Source organism: Python bivittatus, unplaced genomic scaffold, assembly GCF_059951505.1.
Source record: "Python bivittatus isolate LINGU-HERP-01145 unplaced genomic scaffold, Pbiv_v1 ctg000850_np1212, whole genome shotgun sequence".
Classification (NCBI taxonomy): Eukaryota; Metazoa; Chordata; class Lepidosauria; order Squamata; family Pythonidae; genus Python; species Python bivittatus.
Window position 1 is genome coordinate 7,301,204 of NW_028277112.1, and position 21,062 is coordinate 7,322,265.

Sequence of the window (21,062 nt, forward strand, 5' to 3'; positions counted from 1 at the left end):
TTTTATTTAAATATCTGTGGCACTTCTGTCACATGCATTGGATAGAAAATATACTGCCAATTTGTTTGACTGTTTAAAAATGCTTAATTATGAATATTGTTCTATTGGCGTTGGGTGTTTACAATTATTATTTACTGCATTTATAACCTGTCTTCTCTGGGAGCTCAAAATAACATGCATGAATCACCTCACTCCTCATTTTATTCCTAAGTCCAGAGTCACTGACTAAGCACTAGGACCTTGAATCCGGGTCTCTCTAGTTCAAATCCATCACCTTAACTATTATGCTAGACTGGCTCCTCTTCAGTTAATTTTCATTTAAATAAAGTTGACTTCCCTTCCAGATGATTTTGAAAATGAGATGTTGGTAAAAATGGAATATTCAGTAGTAAGCCTATGCAGAGCTTTGGATTAGCTGTTGAAGAGGTGTTTTGAAATGCATGGGAATGTAACCTCATTAAAGTAACCTGCATCTTTACCCAGGAAACAGACATGGTTGCTTTAATGAGTTGCAGATTAGTTCTGTGCTCCCACACAGAACTATTTTTTCATCAACCCATAACTGATGTACACAGCAGGATAAATGAGAAGCTTTTCAGCAAGCAAGCTGTCCCCCAATGCCATGGAGTTTAAGATTGGAATGTAATACTATATATCATGGTGTGCTAAGTTATGAAACTATCAAATCAAACTCTGTAACTGGGCCATAGCTAATTGTAGAACATATATTTTACATGCAAAATGTCTTATGTTCGGTGCAAGCAGCTCTGATTGGGCTGTGAAAGGTTATTGTCAGTATTCTTGAAAAAACTACAGGCAATATGCAGTATGTGAAAAAATGTTGAATTAGGACAACTTTAGATGTACTTTTTTTTTTTTAACAAAAATATGTTTGCATGTAGAGAAGAAAGTGTCTCTCTTCCCTCACCCTCCATTTGTGGTAGAATGTGTGTTTTGCTTTAAATACACATACAATTCACTATTAACTCCTTTGTACAGGAAGAATACAGTGATTCAATCCATTCTGATAGTAGAATACTAATTTATGTTGTACTGAATCTATTTTGAATTGTCACAGCAGCAAACTAGTATTGTGATAGCAAGGATATAATTAAAGATATGAGAACACATGTAAAAATGAAGTTAGCTTACAGTTAAAGCGTATGTATAACAAAGCAGGCAAGTGAAAATTGGGTTGCAATGATTGGTAGCCACTTCAGAACCACATCAGTGTTACTGAAAGCGATACAGCTATATTCAGCAGCATCAGTAAATTTAAAAATTACAGTCTTTATCAGATGTCAAATTGGTTCAAGCAGGCTCTCAATCCTTAGTTCTGCTATTCAGTTGTGTCTCTCATAAGTTCACTTTTGCTGTACAGTACTTAAATCGAAATAGGCATTCTAATGCCTCTGCATAATTTCTCTCTTCTGAGCCCATTTACAGTACCAGATCTTCTAAGAGCAGCTAAACTATTCTGGACTTTCTAAGCCTGCTCTAGGATAAGAAGTAGAAGGATAATTGCCTCTTTCCCTTTATTAACTGCAGGCATGTTTGCCTTCCTTTCTTGAGACACTGATTACAAATACTTCTACTTGAATGGGATATATATGCATTTCAAAGACCATTAAGAATGTGTTTTTTAAATTTACTCTTTAGGTACAGAGTTTTATGCGTGGTTGGTTGTGTAGAAGAAAATGGAAGACAATTGTCCAAGATTATATTTGTTCTCCACATGCAGAAAGTATGCGAAAAAGAAACCAGATTGTTTTCAACATGGTTGAGGCAGAATCTGAATATGTCCATCAACTTTATATCCTTGTGAATTGTTTTCTAAGGCCTTTAAGAATGGCTGCAAGTTCAAAGAAACCACCTATTAGTCATGATGATGTTAGCAGCATCTTCCTCAACAGGTATGATTGGATACATTTAAAAAAACTCATTCCAATATGATTGCATGAAATTGTTTTCTATCCTTCTGCCTGACTTTATTTTCAGGGGAATATTTCATTTATAGCATTAAAAATCTATGTTACATATTACATATGTATGTTACATATTATGCTACATATTATTGCATTTAATTTTTGGGACTTTGAAATTTAAAGCTCTCATTTCCTTTCTCTTTTGAGTGGCAGAGGAAAACTAGATGAAATCCAGTTTTTCACCCTTAATTGTAACAGTTTTCTTGGAACAACATGGAAAACTAATTTATGTTGATATTCTCAGAACTAAATCAAATAACATATGGTCTTGATATTCTAAAACTAGTGAACAGATAATCCCAAATGGGCTAAATTGAAGCAGAATGGTGTATCTGTGGGCTCTTTGATATCCTTGCCACTCATACCAGCTAGGATAGAAGGTGCAGGAAAAAGTACTTTTGCTGGACTTTTCAGCCTAGCAAATGTAGGCATTTTAGTTCAACCCTCATCCCTTTAGATAATTCAAATTGGGGATGATTTGTGTATCTGACATGCCTGGATTGGAAGCATTCAAGCAATTAGATTGGCTTAGAATCCAGTGGGTCCAAAATTGTCACTCCCCATTCACAGAATGACCAATTTTGGGATATTCTGCCTGCCACTAACTGAAAGAGCTGCAGATGCTGGCAATTACCAGTATACCAACTTAAACCTTGCTAATCATCCTCATTTAGTGCTCAAGACACTGAATAGGTTTCCTGTTGTTGATTGTTGTTTATTTTTGATGTTTCTTATCTAGGTTTTTTCCCTTTTGTAAGCCACCCAGAGTTCCATTGTCCAAGCTGGGCAGCTGTATACATTCTTTAAATAAATAAATAAATAAATAAATAAATAAATAAATTTAAATAAAAAGTGTCATTTATTATTTCAAAGCTATGACATAATGCTGCTCTGTAGCTTTATATTTTTTTAAAAAAAGTTCTAGCTCATTGCATCCCAAAGGTTTTGAACTAGTGATGCTTATTCAGATAGTCTATACTGATAGTTTATAAATAATATGTGCTGATAATCTCAGATAATATATTTTACACACAGATTTTTAAATTTTTGTTTTATTTTGTCAACTCTTATTTCTCTCCAGTGAAACTATAATGTTTCTTCATGAAATATTTCATCAAGGATTAAAAGCAAGAATAGCAAACTGGCCTACCTTAATTTTAGGTAACAACCTTATCTGTTGGTTTCTGTGTTTAAAGAATAGTATTACGATTTTGTTTGAAAGTTAAGCTTTTTTTAGTTACTTTTCAATAAGTTGTTCTATTTTTTATTTGCCCTTTTCGATTATTTTAGAAACTTATGGGATCAACGTATGTATTCTTTGTTCAAAAGGAGTGACAAAGTTAGGAAGCTTTTGCATTTCATTATACAGATAATACATAAAGCTTTTTTTCTTCTGTTAGAAATTTGTGTTTTAAATAACTACATTATGGACAGAAATAAGATAAATATGATTTTCTGTCCCAATATGAGAGGCTCTGTCCCAATGTGAGAAACACTTACAAAGAGCCTTTATGTTAGATTACTTAATATAGATAAAACTATGTCAATCGCTTACTGCTTTTGGAAGAACTACTGAGTAGTCAAATTGTAACAGTATTAGAGGAAACAGCATGCATTCCTTTTAAAGACCTCTAATTATACAAAGCCACAAGTGGAATTAATTTGGTTTAAACATTGTATTTCTGTGAAGGAAGAGGAATGGCTGCAAAAATGAACTATCTTTTTGTCTTTCTAGCTGATTTATTTGACATTCTTCTACCCATGCTGAATATATATCAAGAATTTGTTCGAAATCACCAGTATAGTCTACAGGTGCTTGCAAACTGCAAGCAGAACAGAGATTTTGACAAACTCTTAAAGCAATATGAAGCCAACACTGCATGTGAGGGCAGAATGCTTGAGACATTCCTTACATACCCTATGTTTCAGGTAATTTTATTGCTTGCATCATTTTTATTATCATCCTAATGACTGTTGCTGTCATATAATCTTCCCCAAATGATGCTGTTAGAAAGAGTAGGCTAACCCGAAATCACTAGACTGAAGAAAATTGCTATAGCCAAATCTGTTTATTTTATTCAATGAAGAGATATATATTGCATTACAATCTTTTGTACTGGACAGATATTACATAGGTATTAGTACTTCCTTGTTCATTATTTTTCAGGCATAATTTTACAGTGATGTATTTTTACATTACAGCCAGTTTTTCTTCTATGAAAATTAAAATATGTGGGAGGATGCCCAGATGGGCACTAGAAAGTGCAGGGATGGTACTCAAGCACATCCAGCTATGCACAAAACCCCCAATCGTCTTGGAGGATGAAGAGTGCACCAGCTAACAGTGTTGTGGCTGCCATGGTATTCTGGTTAAAGAGGATTGTTAAGAGAAATATGCAGACTGCTCCTGGATAGCATCCTGCTTGGAAGGAAAACTTTCAAAATACTTCTGCTAATATACTGTGCACATTGCAGGATGCTTTTGGAACTTGCTGTAGTTTTCTACAGATACAGATTATTCTACTTCAAATAGTTATATGGTAGCTACTGTTATTAGCTGATGAAAAATCTGCTGCCCAAGTCCTAGTGCATGCTTTAAGACTAACCGTGACAGCTGTCAAATAATCACTTAATAGGAGAAAAATAAAGGTTCATTTCTGTGAAGACAGCTGGGATGGAGGGAGTTCATCCCTGTCAAGGAAACCTGTCACTACAATTTCATTGGTGGGGGATAGCCTTCCCCCCTGCCAGCTATTTAAGTGAAGCAACCTTTATTTTTCTCTGTGACAGCTGCCCTCAGAATAGGCAGTGTAAGCAGTGACTCCTCTAAAGCAGCTTATTAGGGCTTTAATAGCTGCCCTGATACTCCACAAATATCTGAAGCAAGGTCAAAGATTAAGGATTAGTCTGTTTCACTTTAGATGGCTTTGGAAAAAAAAAAGCTGGTTCAATTCAAGATTTAGCCATCATCAGAAACAGATGCACGCTGCTATGTTCATATTACTTTCACTGAATTGGTATTGTTATTTTTAAGAATGTTTTTGGACTCTGAAGATAGATTCTTGTGCTAAGCAGAGGGTTGAACTCAGTGGCCTCATTGACACCTTCCTTCTCTATAATTCTATCACTAATTTCTGAAGTAGGAAATACTATTGTGTTAGATTGTATTGATGATGCTGTAAGAAAATCCAAGATGGAAAACATGCCATGTTATAATCAATTATACATTTAAACAGCATTACTGATCATTATTTTCAATTGTCTTTAGATTCCTAGATATATTATCACCCTTCATGAACTTCTAGCTCATACACCGCATGAACACGTGGAAAGGAAAAGCCTTGAGTTTGCTAAATCTAAGCTGGAAGAACTTTCAAGGTTGGACTGCTTTCATTCTCAATACGTAAAGCTAGAACAGAAGCTGCAAATGTAAAATCAGATAATATTTTTTAAAATTGCATTCGTATATTTATTTTATTACAATGCTTTTATACTGCTACACTCCAAAAGACTGGTAGTTCAGAGTAAAAACCATAAAGACACAACCATCAAAACAAATGCAACAGTACATCAAATAAAATACCCACTGGTGTTGAATCCCACTGGTGACTATTCCAGGTCAAAGACTCTACGAAACAGCACTCTTGATAGCTCTCCATCAAGGAACATGACAACTAAACTTCTGGGAGGAGAATATTTGAAAGTGAAGGGACTGCAGTAGAGAAGCAGTTTCCATTCCTTGTATTTCTCAAATAGGAGGAACTTTAAGTATCAGCTCATGGGATGAACTTATAGGACAGGCTGGTTTTTCTTCAAAGAGGCAGTCCTGGAGAGACCTGGGAACCAAGTCATGAAAGCTTTATAGGTTAAAATCAGCATCTGAATTGTACCAAAAATCCTATCAGAAGCCAGTGAAGGCCTACAGACCTGGTGTAGCATAGTTATAATGGTTCTTACCCATTGAGAAGTGGACTACCACATCTTTCATCAATTATGGTTTTCAAGTAGTCCTTAAAGGCAGTCTCATGTAAAGCACATTGGAGTAACTTAGCTTAGAGATGGTCAGGGCAAGAGCTACCATTGGCAAGGACTCTCAGATAGGGCCACAACTGACAAAAACTCTCCTGGCCATGGATTCTACCTGCCAATTTAGCAGTAACTAAGTGCAGGCAAACCTTAAGTCATGGATCTGCACCTTTGGGATAATGCAGCCTTTCTAAAATTAAAGTAGAACTGGTAGAGAGCCAGAGGATTTTTGAAAAAATAGTAACTTAGCGTTCCCAGAGTTCAGTTTCAATTTATTTTATCACATCCAGATTCCCACAGCCTGCAGGGACCAGGTCAGGGTCTTCACCATATCTCCAGCTTGGTCTGGAGCTGTATAATTGAGTATCTTCAATATATTTAAGATACCTCACCCTGACCAATGGATGATCTCTCCCAGCAGTTTCAGATAAATAATGAAAAGCAGGGGGATACCATAACAGAGCATCCACTGGTTTGACCTCTGTTTCCCCCTGTTGGAATGGCCCACTTAGGAAGGTGTGGACGCATGGCAAAATGTTGCCTTCAAACCTTGTAGGTGGTCCAGAAGTATACCATGATTGAGGATATTGTATACCACAGAGAGATTGAAAAGGACCAAGAGAGGTCTGCATTCCTATCTAGATCCTGACAAAGGGACCTACAAGAGGGATCAATGCAATTTCCATCTTGTGCCCAGGTCTGAACCACATTGAAAGGGGTTCAAATAATTTGCTTCATCTAGGATACTTTGCAGTTGGCATGCCAGTTCCTTGTCAACTACTTTTCACAAAAAAGGAAAGGTGGACACAAGAGGGAGGTTGAGCAACAGCCTGGGGATGGATCATTTTGTCTACTTCTCCCCAACTGGAAAAAAGCAACTTTAAATGTAGACCACTGGGGTACATCCCATCAATGCAGTAAGAGTGGAGGGTACTGAAGCTTTGCTACTCTTATTGCCATTGTGTAGATTTGAATGTGAGCTCTCACAGGTGTTCAGTCAGATTTATTTGGGATCTTCTTCCACTGGCATGCTAGGTATTTATCCTGCTGTTTCATTTCCTGGACCTTTTCAGTAAAACAAGGAGCTCTACAGGAGTGGCAAACAGTAAGACTCTGCTTAGGGCAATCACATACATGGCTCTGGTTGCCTCTGTATTCCAGATTTCAGCACTTGGTGGAACTACCTGCCAGATTGCTGGGAAAATCCATAACTGGCATAAGGTACCTGGACATACCACCTTAATCAATCCTCTTATCTTGGGAAGTCACAGGAGATGACAAGCTTCATCTATACAGAAAGTGATCTGACCATGGCATAGAAACTATGTTGTCTTTTTTCAAATAAGAAACCAACTGCTTTGAGGTGGAAACAAAATCTAATGTATGATTTAGGCCCAGGATTACCTGGCACATACCAATAGTTGGTATGGAGGCCATGAACTCCTGAGCTTTCCCAGACTGTCCTACATCTGGAAACAGACACTGAAATCTACCACTATCAGAAGTTGGTGATTTTCCAATACAAGCCCAGTGATGAGGTTCAGGAACTCGAGAAGGGATCTTCTCAGGCAGCAGGGAAGACATATGGAAGAAGGAGCCCCAGTTAGTCTGTACAGCCCAGCTTCAAATACAAACACTCACATCCAGTTACAACTTGTGCAGTAAGACCCCTATTCACAACCAAACTATCTTGGAAGATCATTACTATATCTCCTTCCTGATTTGGAACTGCAGTTGCTGAAGGCAAATCTTGGACAAGACCATGGCCCTGTCCTTGTCCAACCAGATTTCAGTTATCTCAGACCAGGTCTACTTGTCTACAACCAGCCCATAAATAAACATGTTCTAAATATAAACACAACCTGGATTACTATAATATGCTATACATGAGGCTGCCTCTAAAGACCCTCTGTAAGCTGCAATTGGTCCAGAGTGCAGTAGTGCAGGTAGTTACGGGCATACCTTGGTACAGTACACCCATGTAAAATTGTTGTAATGCAAGCTGCACTGGTTCCCAATAGGCTTCTGGGTGCAATTCAAGGTGCTGGTAATTGCTATAAATCCCTACATTGGGTTATTTGTGGGACTGCTTGTCTCCAATGAAATCTGCCCATTTCACATGCTTTTGGTTACTTTCTTGAAGCAAAGTCATCTGCCAGGACCCAGGAGACATGCCTTTTTTGTTGTTGCATCTGCTCTTTGGAATGACCTCTGCCCTTCCCCCTGATATATGGTTGACTGTAACCCTGCTAGTCTTAGAAAGGGTCTAAAAGCCTGGTTCTTGGGGACAATTTGATTGAAGGGGTATAATATCAATCTAGGTTCCAATTGCCGATTGGTTCTTGTATGTGAGCCCTACAAGGTAGACCAGATCTAGAAACAGATGCTCCGTAAAGCTACTTTATTAGAATGGCTGTAGAATCTTGCAAGCCTGAATGTGCTTCCCCTCCTCCCTCTTTTATCTTCATGTGAATTGGGGGGGGGCACCTACTTTAGGTGTTTTCATAAATCTTTATCTTTGTATGGGCTTAAGCCTCATTTATCTGTTCGTTGTCTTGGTAACGGATCTTCCCAGTCTCTGTCAAAGCCATCCTGTATACACTCTACATTGTAATTCTTAATTATACTGCCTTTTTAAATTTATCATTTACTTGTTTGTGGATTGTATACCATCCAGAGTTGCAATTTTTCGAGTAGGGTGGTGATATACTTTTCTTAAATAAATCAATAAGTCACTAAATAAATAAACAAACAGAATTGGCTTTTATCAGCAGTTGTCTGAAACCAAGATCACTAGCAATTTGGCCCAGGGACAAGGCTGAAGGTTCAGAAGAGATGATTGGCTGGCCCCACTTCCCAATGCCTCCTCTCATACATTTTCTGCTCTATCACACCTGGGATCTGCCCATCCATCTCTCCCGCAAAGGACCTCCAACCCCAAATCTCCCCACAGCTTATAGCATGTTCTGGAGAGCATATGAGTCTAAAAAACAAGCATTTCCAACTACCCAGGTGAACTGCAACCTTCTAGTCAACCATTATTAGCCAGCAATGGGACAGATATCTGACCAAAACCATTCTTATAGGCCCACAATTTAGTGGGGCTGTTTAGTGACAGACATCTCCTCCCCCGCAAGTTGTCATAATAAATGAAAAATATGTTTTAAATTGCTCCCCAGATGGGTGAATTTGTTGAGGGAAGTTCCAAAGTAAAATAGCTTGAAACACAGGAACAGCAATTACTAATAAAAGAGGCAATAACTATTCATTGTGCTAGGGGTAGGTATGGGCAAGATGGTTAGACAAACTTCACCAAGGATAGCATTCCACTTTGACCCCACAAATCTCAGTTATGATGCACAGAGAAAGTCTTATGATGAAGGTCATAGAGTTCAGCCAAACTATTCTTGCTTATATGTTTACAAATTCATAACTAGATACTGATTTTTTCCCCTCTCATTTGCAATAGAATAATGCACGATGAAGTAAGTGATACAGAAAATATACGGAAAAATCTTGCAATAGAAAGAATGATAGTAGAAGGTTGTGACATATTATTGGACACCAGCCAAACCTTTATACGGCAAGGTAAGACTAATTAATTTAACATGCATTTATAGATTATGCATTTATAGAATATGAAGGAAAAATGAAATTGAAAACAATAGAATTCATGTTGGCATCACTGGGAAAGATAAGGATGCAGAATACCTCTTCTAGACATCTACACATCTATATATTTGTAATTTCTGGGCTGTGTTGAGCCCCACCTCTGTGCTGTTTTTTTTCCAGGAGACATGAAAAACAGCAGCACTATAATAATAAAGCATCCATGGGAAAGTCACATACACAATAACCGGACTATCATCTTCAGTGGACCAGAAATTATCTACAGCACCATGGAAAATAGTTCTGTCTGGCCGGTAGATGTTGCAATCCCAAATGATGCCAACATTCGGGCAAAAGCACAGGAGAAACTTGAAGTACTTGAAGCTTTGTCAAATGGTGGAGAGATTGTGAGGAATGAAAATAGTTGTTTGTTGTTCCCATTTTTCATTTGTGCTTCCAGAACAGCTCACAATGATATCATTTGATTTCTTTTTAAATTAAAATCATTTACAGTGGCAGATTTTAAAAATCAAAGTCTGAAATTCCTACTGATATGCCTGAGTTCTGACAATTGGAAGTGCTCTCTATAGTCCTTGTGGAACCTCACCATATGTTCTAAAACATTATTTACATAGCTGCTGTGTGTGAATTGCCCTGATATATGCCAGTTGTATACTTAATTCTCCAAATTGTCCTTCTTATGGAGCTCAAGTATTATTCATACTAAGAAGTGATATCAGGATTTGCAGAAGTATAAACAAAATGGGAAGAAACACCCAAGGAAGCAAGAGGCAATTCTAAGCAGAGAATAGAACAGAAATACTGGAGGAAGACATGTCTGGCTGGCTGAAATCATGAGTAGGAGCAGTCAGTGTAACATGTTTATTGCACATTGTATTTGTGCTATAGGAAAATGCTGAAGCAATGTAAGTTTGCTTTCTGCTGTGTAATTTATAGAATGAAATAGAATGGAATGCCTGCCACAATCTAATGGTTTGCTTTAAGAGACCCCAGGGCCATTTGCCCATCTCTAATGGAATTTTTTCTTTGAAAAGCAGATTCCAACACTGGATACAGCTGTTGATTTAATGTCTCCAAGTTCCTAAGGAGTTCATTGTGAGGCTGGCAGTGGAGATGGAGAATATGTTTAAGTTCCCCAGTGGGAAATGCACTGCAGAACAACTCAAATAGGAGATTTTACGGAAGGAGGGAGGGAGGGAAGGAAGGAAGGAAGGAAGGAAGGAAGGAAGGAAGGAAGGAAGGAAGGAAGGAAGGAAGGAAGGAAGGAAGGAAGATGTTTTCGGAGAGAATTTCTGTAAGCAACTAACACAGAGTTCCAAAATTTATATCAAAATTCCACATAATTGTGGTGGAAATCAACTCTCCAAACAGTGGTATAGAAAATGAATTTGGATTAACATGTTCTGCCAGGGAATTACATAGAGAAGGAGCAAAATAAATACAAGAAAAGAACAGATCTTTTTTATGAATACTGTAAATGCCTGGAAGAATTTTAGACATCTAAAATTTGATGCTGATGTGCCAGTATTTTAAATAATCCTGTTTCCATCCACACAACTTCTAAATGTTGGTATTAAAGTATATTCTTCAAATCAGTATTTTCTTTTGTATTCTCTGTCCATGGTCTAAAAGTGAAATAGCTATAATCAGAAAAGTTTGAGTCATGGTACTGGTATAAAACAGTTGGTGTATTTTAATATTTGGATTCATTCACTTATACTCAATGCCTTTTATGATGAGGACTTTCACTTATGAAGAATGGAAAAGGAAGTTGTTCCACCAGATGAACAACAAATATAAATAAAACAATTCTAATTAAATGCCAATATTGCAGGTTTCATGTTCTCATATTATCAAGATTTTCCTATGGCACAAATGTGCTGACCCTTGGCAGAGTATTTTAGGGTTTGTCATTAATATATATGAGTTACTTAAAAAATATTCCAGGGTTTTATTACAAAGCATCCTTATCAGATGGATATTTACTCAGTTTTGGACAACTGTGTTTTTGGGAAATATTTCTGACAACATGGAATTAAACAAGTTTATTTATGATGTCTTGATCTTTTTTTAATGTATGCATGGGGATTATGCTTGAAATATTTAAAACTAAAAAAACGGTTTTGTTGTACATAGAGTACAAAAAGACAAGTGAATTTTATTAATGTTAAACCGCTAATCTTGGGTAATCTTTATAGAAGTATGCTTATATATATGAATCTTTATGCTGTATATTAATCATATTATATTTTGGTGTATTAATATGTATTCACTGCATAACTGTTTTCTTTTGTGAGTATGCATAACAGACAATATATTATTATGGTTGGTCGCACAGTCAGCCAGATGTTTAGATTAGATCTGACATTTTTATGCACCTATCAAGTACTTCCCAAGGACCTGGGATAGGCAGATGTTGTTGTTTGATGATGATGATGATGATGATCCCAAATCAATCCACAGCAGGAAGACTTCTTAATTGAAGGTTATGGACTAGAATCTACCACATTCATCCAGTGTGGGTTCATAGATAGATTTTTTGGACTTCTCAGTCTAGGGCTGAAAATGATTGACACAAAGTCACCAAGGTACCTTCTGTGGCTAAGGGAGGACTAGAATCTGGGCCTCCTCACTCCTAGTCCAGCACCTTAATTCTTACACCACAGTGGTGTTCTCTGTTATTCTCCCTCTCCCTCTCCTTATCTATGTCTCTCACACACAATAACTTGGAAAGTATCAGAATATCTTTACTTGGAAACAAATTTCACTGAGGATCTTATTTAAATAGGGCTCATGACCTCTGTGAATTTTACTATGACACTGACTCTTCTTTAAAAGTTCAGCTTGTATCTTGCAAATTAGTGACCTATTGTATAGAAAGAAGTGATACTGGTGTGAACACATTTTTACATTACAGGGTTGGAACCATATTAAGAACACTTTCATAATTGGCTTCGTATGAATGTATTTGTCAGGATCCAGCATCTTGTTTAAATAGGTCCCACAAAGATATGTACTGGAATTATCTTGGCTGAGCTTGATTTATGTGACTGTCTAAAAATCTATAATAAACTATAGTATAGCAAAACTGCATTTAGTGTATTGTATTACTCATATTGATTCATGTTTTTAGAACTCGGTGCTGCTAGAAAAAAATCACCAATATTGTATCCTCACAGCCACTTAAGAAAAAGTAAACTCCTAGAGTATTTGTAATTCAAGTTTGTGTTTATTTGAAGTCATGTCTCAGTGCTCTATACTTAAAAGAATGCTATTTCCAATTCTAAGTAAACCTTGGATGAAAGGGCTACAAACTTCAGTGGAATTTACATTCCAATAAATAAATATGTTAAGGATGTAACTCAACTTCATTCCAGGTATATTTAAATATCAGTGATTTCATATAGATTTATTTTCACATAAACATCTATTGAATATTTTGAAGATATGGATTGTAGTCATATGTAACATACACTATGATTTTTATTCTTGGTTTGTTGAACACACAATAATAGCCTTGTTTACCTGTTATAATAAGCCATGAATGGGTATAACTCTAAACCCAAGCAAACCACATTTTGTGTTATGCATGAAGACCCTTGATTCAGCTTGTGAACACAGTGATGTAGAAGATATGGTCTTAGACTGGGGAGACATGAGTTTTAATCTTCACTTAATCATGAAATGTACTTAATACATGGAGTAAATCTCAATCTTTGCCCATAACCAAATTACCCTTTTTATGGCATTGTGACAATAAATTGGGATTAATGCTTATACATCTTCATCCATTGGACCTTCTTTATTTTGTTTAACTCTAAGTTTATGTTTAAAAATAAAATTTCATATCAGTTTAAAAATTAATATAATACAGTAATACAAATGAAATAACACAATTACAAAACCAAAATACAACTATTTCCAGGCAGTAGAATAAATGGTAGTACACCAATAAACACTGAAAATAGAGAAAAACAGTGTAATACAGAATTAAGGGAAAGGACTGATAAATGTGCAGACAACTATAGCATCATTTTGTATCCTAACCTAATATATATACTTAAATACTGAAGAATGAAATCCAGATTACACTGGTGGACTTCTGTTTGCACATCCAGATTTTTCCTTCTTCTGTTCCACTTGTGCTTCTATTGCTGGTTAAACTTTTGAATAAAAAACCTTTCAGAAATATACAAAAGAAGTGTGCATTAATTAGTCCCAATTGGTCAGCCCTCTTTTAACCTGCTGTTCTCCAAATGCATCGGTGTTGCAACTTCCAGAATTCTCAGCCAGTATTAGTTGGTTGAAAATTCTTAGAGACGGTTGCATAACACTTTTTGACCTCCCATTGGTTGGTAAATGAGCTCTTTATAAGAGAAAGTTGGCAACCTTAGCAGAGGACAAGGTAAGTCTTGTTACTGGACTTTGGATTTCATATTCAGTTCTGTATAATGAAAATATTACAATTTGGCACATTGTTACATTCTATAACTTCCACTGAGTTCATGATTGCAGCCAAATATTTTATGGAAATAACTTTTAGATGGTCATCTAAATCTGACATTTAGTTGGCTACAGATATGACACTGAATTTATTGTAAACCATAGAAAATAAATAATTCCTTGCATGTATTACAGTATATGTTTACAGAGTATTATTTGCTTTTCTACTTACCAGGAACTCTTATTCAAGTCCCATCAGTTGAGAGGGGAAAACTTAGTAAAGTTCGCCTGGGATCATTATCCTTGAAAAAAGAAGGAGAAAGGCAATGTTTTTTATTTACAAAGCACTTTTTAATTTGTACAAGGAGCTCTGGAGGAAAGTTGCATCTACTTAAGGTACATATTTTTGTATCAAAAATTATGACTAGAATAGTGAATTGTAGAACATATAGTAAAATAAAATATATGACTGTTCTGATTGATTGCAGTAAAATAATGTAAATCTGTGCAATAAGAAGATTACACTACTGACTGCCAGGCAATCAGAGCTTCCAGATGTAATATTAACATGTTCAAGGGGACTTTTTGTATTTATATATGATGGTTTGTTTTATCTAAATAATTTTAAGACCCAAAAAACCCCTTATTTTAATTGTTTTTAAAATAAACATTTAAAAGACTACTTACAGTTTAGAAAATAGTTAAAATATTTTTTACAGTATCATAAACAGTAGAAGGCTCATACACTTCCACGTCTCTGCCTTCCTAACCTAAATACCCTCCAGCAGAATTGAGAACCTTTCAAAATTTCCACCTTGTATTGAAATCATGTTTCTTCCCTGAATGTACTCTTTACAAGCTTAACCTATCCATCTCTCTGACCACCTTTCTGCTTCTCTTATATTTAAAGAGCTTTTAATATTACATTCTGTATTTTCATTATTCTGGATCTGACAAGTTTTTTTCAATCACTTTATGTCATATTTAAATAAGTACAGAATTTGTAGTATCACTTTTCATTGCAGAATATTTCTGGAATTAGACTGCTATTGATATCTAGATTAGAACAGTAATGTATTCAGATACTAAAAAATAGATATGTTGTAATTCTGTATTTAAATATATTGCTTATTTTGTCAAAGTATTTCTTCTGTTCTCTTGGAATACTATGGTTGAATGCTTCATGTTATTAAACTTACCAGTAAAATTATTTTCAGTTGAACTGGGATAACACAGAATTATTTTAATTGGGAAAAGGATATGCATGCATTTCCCCATTCTTTGCTGGAAGTAATAATGTACTTAATTAAGAAACTCATCTAGTTATTGGAATAATGCATTGTACCGTGTATAGCATAATCCTGTACTTGTATAGAGAGCCAGTTTGGTGTAGTGGTTAAAGGCCCCAGGTTAGAAACTGGAAGATGGTGAGTTCTAATCCAGCTTTAGGTGTGAAGCCAGCTGGGTGACCCTCTCTTAGCTATAGGAAGAAGGCAGTGGCCAACTTCTTCTGAAAAGGTTGCCAAGTAAACTGCAGGAACTTTTCCAGACAGTTGCCATGAGTTGAGACTGACTTGAAGGCACACAATCTCACACTCTCTCTCACACACACACAAAGCCTGTCCAATTAGAAGTATGTTGAATGAGGTTTACCCTAGATATGTGTGCATGGATTGTAGCTTCTGTTATATAATTTTATATACTTTTAAACTGAAGAACAGTGAAATAGATTTCTGAAAACATTGCAATTTATGTCCCTAGGCTGGAGGCGTCCTTTCATTAATAGAATGCACACTAATTGAGGAAACTGATATGAATGATGATGAATGTAAGTACTATTGAATTGTTTAATGTAGTTGTAAGATTTTCTTTAAAAATAACATTCATTTATTTTTCTGCTTACTTAAATCACCAGTGTTTCTCAACCTTGGCAGCTTTCAGATGTGTGAACTCCAAGTTGGAGTCTCCAACTCCAGATGCGTGAGTTGAAGTCCAAGCTGCCAAGGTTGAGAAATGCTGGCATAGACAATAGAAAGTACCTCTAATAAAAATTCTAATTCAAGGAATAGAAGATGTATGTATATATGTATTGATTGATTTATTGCTACACCAGTCTAGAAACCAGGAGACTCTAGTCTTATGCACAAAGCCAGCTGGATGACCTTGGACCAGTCACTCTTTCTCAGCTGTAGGAAGAAGGAAATGGCAAGCCACCTCTGAAATTGTGCCAAGATAACTGTAGGGACTGTCCCTACTTGTCCAGCCACTATACATATGTATGCATGCATGTATGTATGTATACGTACACACACATACATACTGAAATAGCAATTTTGGGTAGTCTACATATGGTTAAAAGCAGAACAACCAATAACAAAGCATACAAAACAACACAATAAAGGATAACGGAGGCTAAACTATAATTTATTCCAATTAAGTCATTTCAGAATGGGCTCATCCAGTGCTCTGGGCCAGTGCCCCAAGGGAACAATCAGACCTTAGAGAAAATCAACAGGGTTGGGGACATTCCAAAGGATAGGCACTGTGACAGAGAAGGCAGGTTTTCTAGGTCCTGCTACATGACACTGTTTCATGGAAGGGACCTGAAAAAACCTTGCCAGGTTCCACATTTTAAAAATGATTACTCAGTAAAGGTGTATTCTGCCCTTTTATTTGAATTAAATAAAGGTTTAGAAATAATAATGCTGATATAAAAATTACTATTGAGGTTGTACCCCTATTTTGCTTGCTTTACCCTGATGATTAGCACAGAGTAGGCTCTGAATTGGCTCTCTTGCCAATTAAAAATCAATGCTGTATTGTCATAATAGAGACAGATATATACAGTGGTACCTCGGGTCACGAACGCTTTTGTTCACGACCAATTCGGGTCACGAACAGCTCTGTTTGCAAAATTTTGCCTCGGTTCGCGAATACCGGATCGGGTGACGAACAGGATCCGCGGCCATTTTCCCTCCTGTGACACGTGGTCGTGGCTTCCTGTAGGGAGGGGGACTCTCCCTCCAAGCAATAACCGCCTCCCCACCCGCCTTCCTGTCCTCCACGCCAGAAGTTACGTCGAGCAAGGTTAGCGTTCTCTCTCTTTGTGCTGTACTTTGTGTCATATTTTTGTGGTTTAAAAAAACAACAACATATGGTTCAGAACGGATTAACCGTAATTACATTGAACCTTATGGGGAAATTTGATTCGGGTCACGACCAATTCAGGTCGCGACCAGAGTCGCGGAACGAATTAAGTTCGTGAACTGAGGTACCACTGTATATCTTTGCCTCATACAAATAGGTTTCAACTGGAACACACAGTAAAATGTTTCATTTTTTTAATTATAAATTCTGTGAGCCAAAGTATTTTACATTTACGAGTCTGCAGTGTTTAAAAATATCACTGATCAGAGGTATTAAATTTTAGATTTTTGCTCTTTAAATTTTGGCCATATCTACACATCACTATGGAAAGTACTTTTCTCTGGATTGTGATCTAATCTAGTCTGGCATTTCAACCTGTAACTGCCAAATTCTGTTTCTCTTTCATTCATGAAGCAAAAGGTTCTGGGCAAGTATTTGGGCACCTCGACTTCAAGATTGTGGTAGATCCTGCAGATGCCCCCCCATTTACGGTGGTTCTTTTAGCCCCTTCACGGCAGGAAAAAGCAGCATGGACCAGTGACATTAGTCAGGTAATCAGTTTGGGAGGGTACTGCATAATTCATTCAGCATATGAATGTTGTCTCAGAGCTCATTATAATATTTATGAATTATTAACAAAATGTAATTGCTTAATTGCTTTGAATGCAATGCTAGTGAATGAGTGGCAGAATGACATAGCAGATAGTGTTTTGAGCTAGGAATGGGAAAACCTACACTTAAATCCTTAGTCATCTGTGAAGCTAATTAAGTGACTTTGGGCCTGCTACTGTTTCCCAGCCTAAGAACTTTAAGAGATTTTTTTAAAAAGAACAGGTGATAGAAGAAGAATGTAACATAAAATAAGATTTTCTTAAGTTTCAGTAGTTGGATCTATTATTTTTTTGTATCTTTTTCATTTGATTTAACATCTTAGCCCAGCCTTTTCTAATTTAAAGCCCCCAGATGTATTACATGTGTGAACTGTTATGCTGACTGGGAATTCTGGGAGTCCAACCTGAAGGGCACCAGCTGGAAAAAGCTGTTCTTAGTCCTTATGTACAAAGTCATCCGCATGCAGATGTTATTACTTTCCCTTTCCAGAATTCTTAAAAAAAAACTTGTATCTGGACATTTTCACCTGCATTTTGGTACATAGAAACAGTTTCCAAAGAAAATTGAACCAAAGACTATGAGAAGAATTGAAAGTGGCCAAATTTGGATATTCTGGAGTGGCCCGAAAGGGGGAATACAAGCATTTACTTTTTGATCTCATGTTATAATTAGTAATATGTCTGTGTTTTTGATTACATGGATTCATTGTGTTAATTATAAAACAGTTAAAAATAAATAGATTTGGGCCATGAAAGTAAGAGAATGGATCAGTAGTTTGGAAGAGTCACTGTGCAAGTTTATACTGCATTAATTGCTCTATATGTTTGTATCTTTTACGTAGTATAGATGATTTTGTACAGAAGTGCCAAGAACTGGAGTACAAAAATAGTTCATAGATGAAATACAGATTATACTCACATGATTGCCAATAGCATATTTCATGAAAAACTACTGCTACAAAAACATTTTTTTCAGTTAGAGTTGCAAGCCTTACACTAGGGCAACTCAGTTGTAGAGCAGCTTAGTTGGTCTCAGTTAAGCTGACAGTAAAGAAGAAACTAACAAAACAGCATTTATTTTTTCTCCATGCACTGGTAATATGATTAAAATTGCAGCTTTTAATCTAGTTAATTGGTATGTTATACAATTAAACCTTTAATTGCAGATTAAATTTGGCCTGTGATCATTTAATGAGGCTGAAACTAAAGGGCATAGCTCTTTGAGGCCACATGGATATATATTCTTGTTTACCTTCTGTGTGCTATATTTGAAGAGATAAAACAGGGCTGACTGTTTCCTCCTAACTATTTTATTGTATTAGAAACAATAGCAGAAAAATATTATTTATTCAAGTTACAGATTTAAAGAATGCCTGACTCCAATTGACTCTGTGTGTTTTACATAATAAAAAAAATTAAAACAATAAAAAATTATATGCATCCAGAAAAGCCAAATGAAACAACGTAAAAAATCTTACAAAGGCTCACCCCCCACCCTGCCCCAAGGCCTAGGAGAATAGCTAGGTTTTTAATGCCTTTCGGAACATTATTAGGGTGAGAGCCATATGGAGATCTGGGGGAATGCTGTTCCAGAAGGTAGATGTCACAACTGCTAGGCCCCTAAAGGTATATTGTTTAATTGAGGGCTCCCAAAGCGCACCTACTCTGATAGACTTTACTGGATGGGCAGACACTACTGGAAATAGGCAGTCCCTCAGATAACCAAGCCCTATGCCATAAAGGGCTTTAGAGGTAATAACCAACTGTCAGCCCGTCAAGGTAGACCAGACTAGGAAACCAAAGTCATGCATGCTAATAATACCTTTATTATAAGGTTACAGTAACAGAATCTTGCAAGTCTCAATGTGTTTCCCCTTTATCTTTATCTTCATAACAACTAGGGAGAGTCTTGTCTGAGATTCTTACTTGGATTATAGTTCTGCCCCAGACTCAGATTTCTTTTATCTGACCATAAAATAACTTTTTCTCCTTTTCCAAGTGACCTTAAAGGGCAGCCCCATGTAGAGCACATTACGGTAATCCATTCATGACGAAAATAGGGTATGAAGTGTCCCATTTCAGGATTTAAACTCACAGCTTCTAGGTGAAAACAGCAATTTACTCAAGGCTGAATAGATAACGGCAGACAAGGAAAGGAATGTAAATCAAAACAGAGTCTCTGGGAAAGAAAGCTTGCCTGGAGAGTTTCACTTTCAACAGGAACATGCAGAAGAGAAGTCAAAATCCAGTCCAAAGGTCAGAGAGCCAAGTCATGTTTGTCAGCCAGTCCAAAGATCAGAGTTGCAGGGTTTTTACGTGAGGAGGATTCACAGGCACAACACACCAGAGCAGGAGATCAGATGGTGGTTTCCAACAGAGAAACATGGGTCAGGTTAAATTAGGCTTCAGCCAGCTATCTTTAATTAGGATAGTTACTCCTTTGTTTGGCAAGGAGCCTCATTGAGTGTCTTTGCTGTGCTCTCCATTCTACTCTCTAAGTCCAAGAGCTTGGAGGCTATACTTCATCATCTGACTGCTCCAGCTGTTCTGATGGTGCCCGTGTTTGAACAGCATCAGGTGATTCCTGGCTCGGTGTCTCCTGAGGCTGACATTCCACTGATTCAGCTAGACCAGCTTCTTCAGAGTCAGAGTCTGAATCCTGGACCATGATGTGAAGGGCCTCTTGATCCAGGAATGGGTGGAACTGGCACACTAGATGAATCTGTGAAAAGGCCCTCTTGGCACAGCTTCCACATGCTATTTGAACAGTAGTTGTGAGTCTAAGGCAACCTCAGTATTGTGGACCAGTCTTGAATGGTCCAAGAAAAAGGACAGAAGATTCTTTTGGGCCAGGGGGCCAAAAATCCTCTTGATCTTGTCAGGATTGAGCCCACAGCTCTTCCTCCCCATCCAGACCTGTGTAGCCTCCAGACACTGGGGGAGAGCATCATCAGCAACACTTGGATGGCCCAGAGTCAAGATGTCAATAAGTATCATCAGCACATTGATAATACAAGGATATATAACCAACTGAGGATGATTTCACCTGTGATGGCCAGCTCAGATTCAGAGGTATCTGATGTGGAGAAAACTGCTCAGGATGCCCCAGAGGAATCCCAGTCTCCGGGGGTGGATGGAGAGCCTCCTAATCAGGCACCTGAGGCTGACTTGGTCAAGGAACATTGAAGTCTTCTGGAGGTAGCAAAAATAAGCAGAAGAT

General features: G+C 37.0%; 1 protein-coding gene across 2 annotated transcripts in view; it reads left to right on the top strand.

The window, feature by feature from the left end:
- Positions 1 to 21,062, top strand: part of RASGRF2 (Ras protein specific guanine nucleotide releasing factor 2) — a 118,131-nt gene that overhangs the window by 44,121 nt on the left and 52,948 nt on the right. For both annotated transcript variants that reach the window (XM_088130484.1, XM_088130483.1), the window contains exons 5-12: positions 1,660 to 1,913; positions 3,067 to 3,146; positions 3,721 to 3,914; positions 5,254 to 5,363; positions 9,481 to 9,599; positions 14,320 to 14,480; positions 15,846 to 15,912; positions 17,646 to 17,782. In XM_088130484.1, the coding sequence (XP_087986610.1) occupies positions 1,660 to 1,913; positions 3,067 to 3,146; positions 3,721 to 3,914; positions 5,254 to 5,363; positions 9,481 to 9,599; positions 14,320 to 14,480; positions 15,846 to 15,912; positions 17,646 to 17,782 (1,122 nt within the window). The remainder of the gene's footprint in view (positions 1 to 1,659; positions 1,914 to 3,066; positions 3,147 to 3,720; positions 3,915 to 5,253; positions 5,364 to 9,480; positions 9,600 to 14,319; positions 14,481 to 15,845; positions 15,913 to 17,645; positions 17,783 to 21,062) is intronic.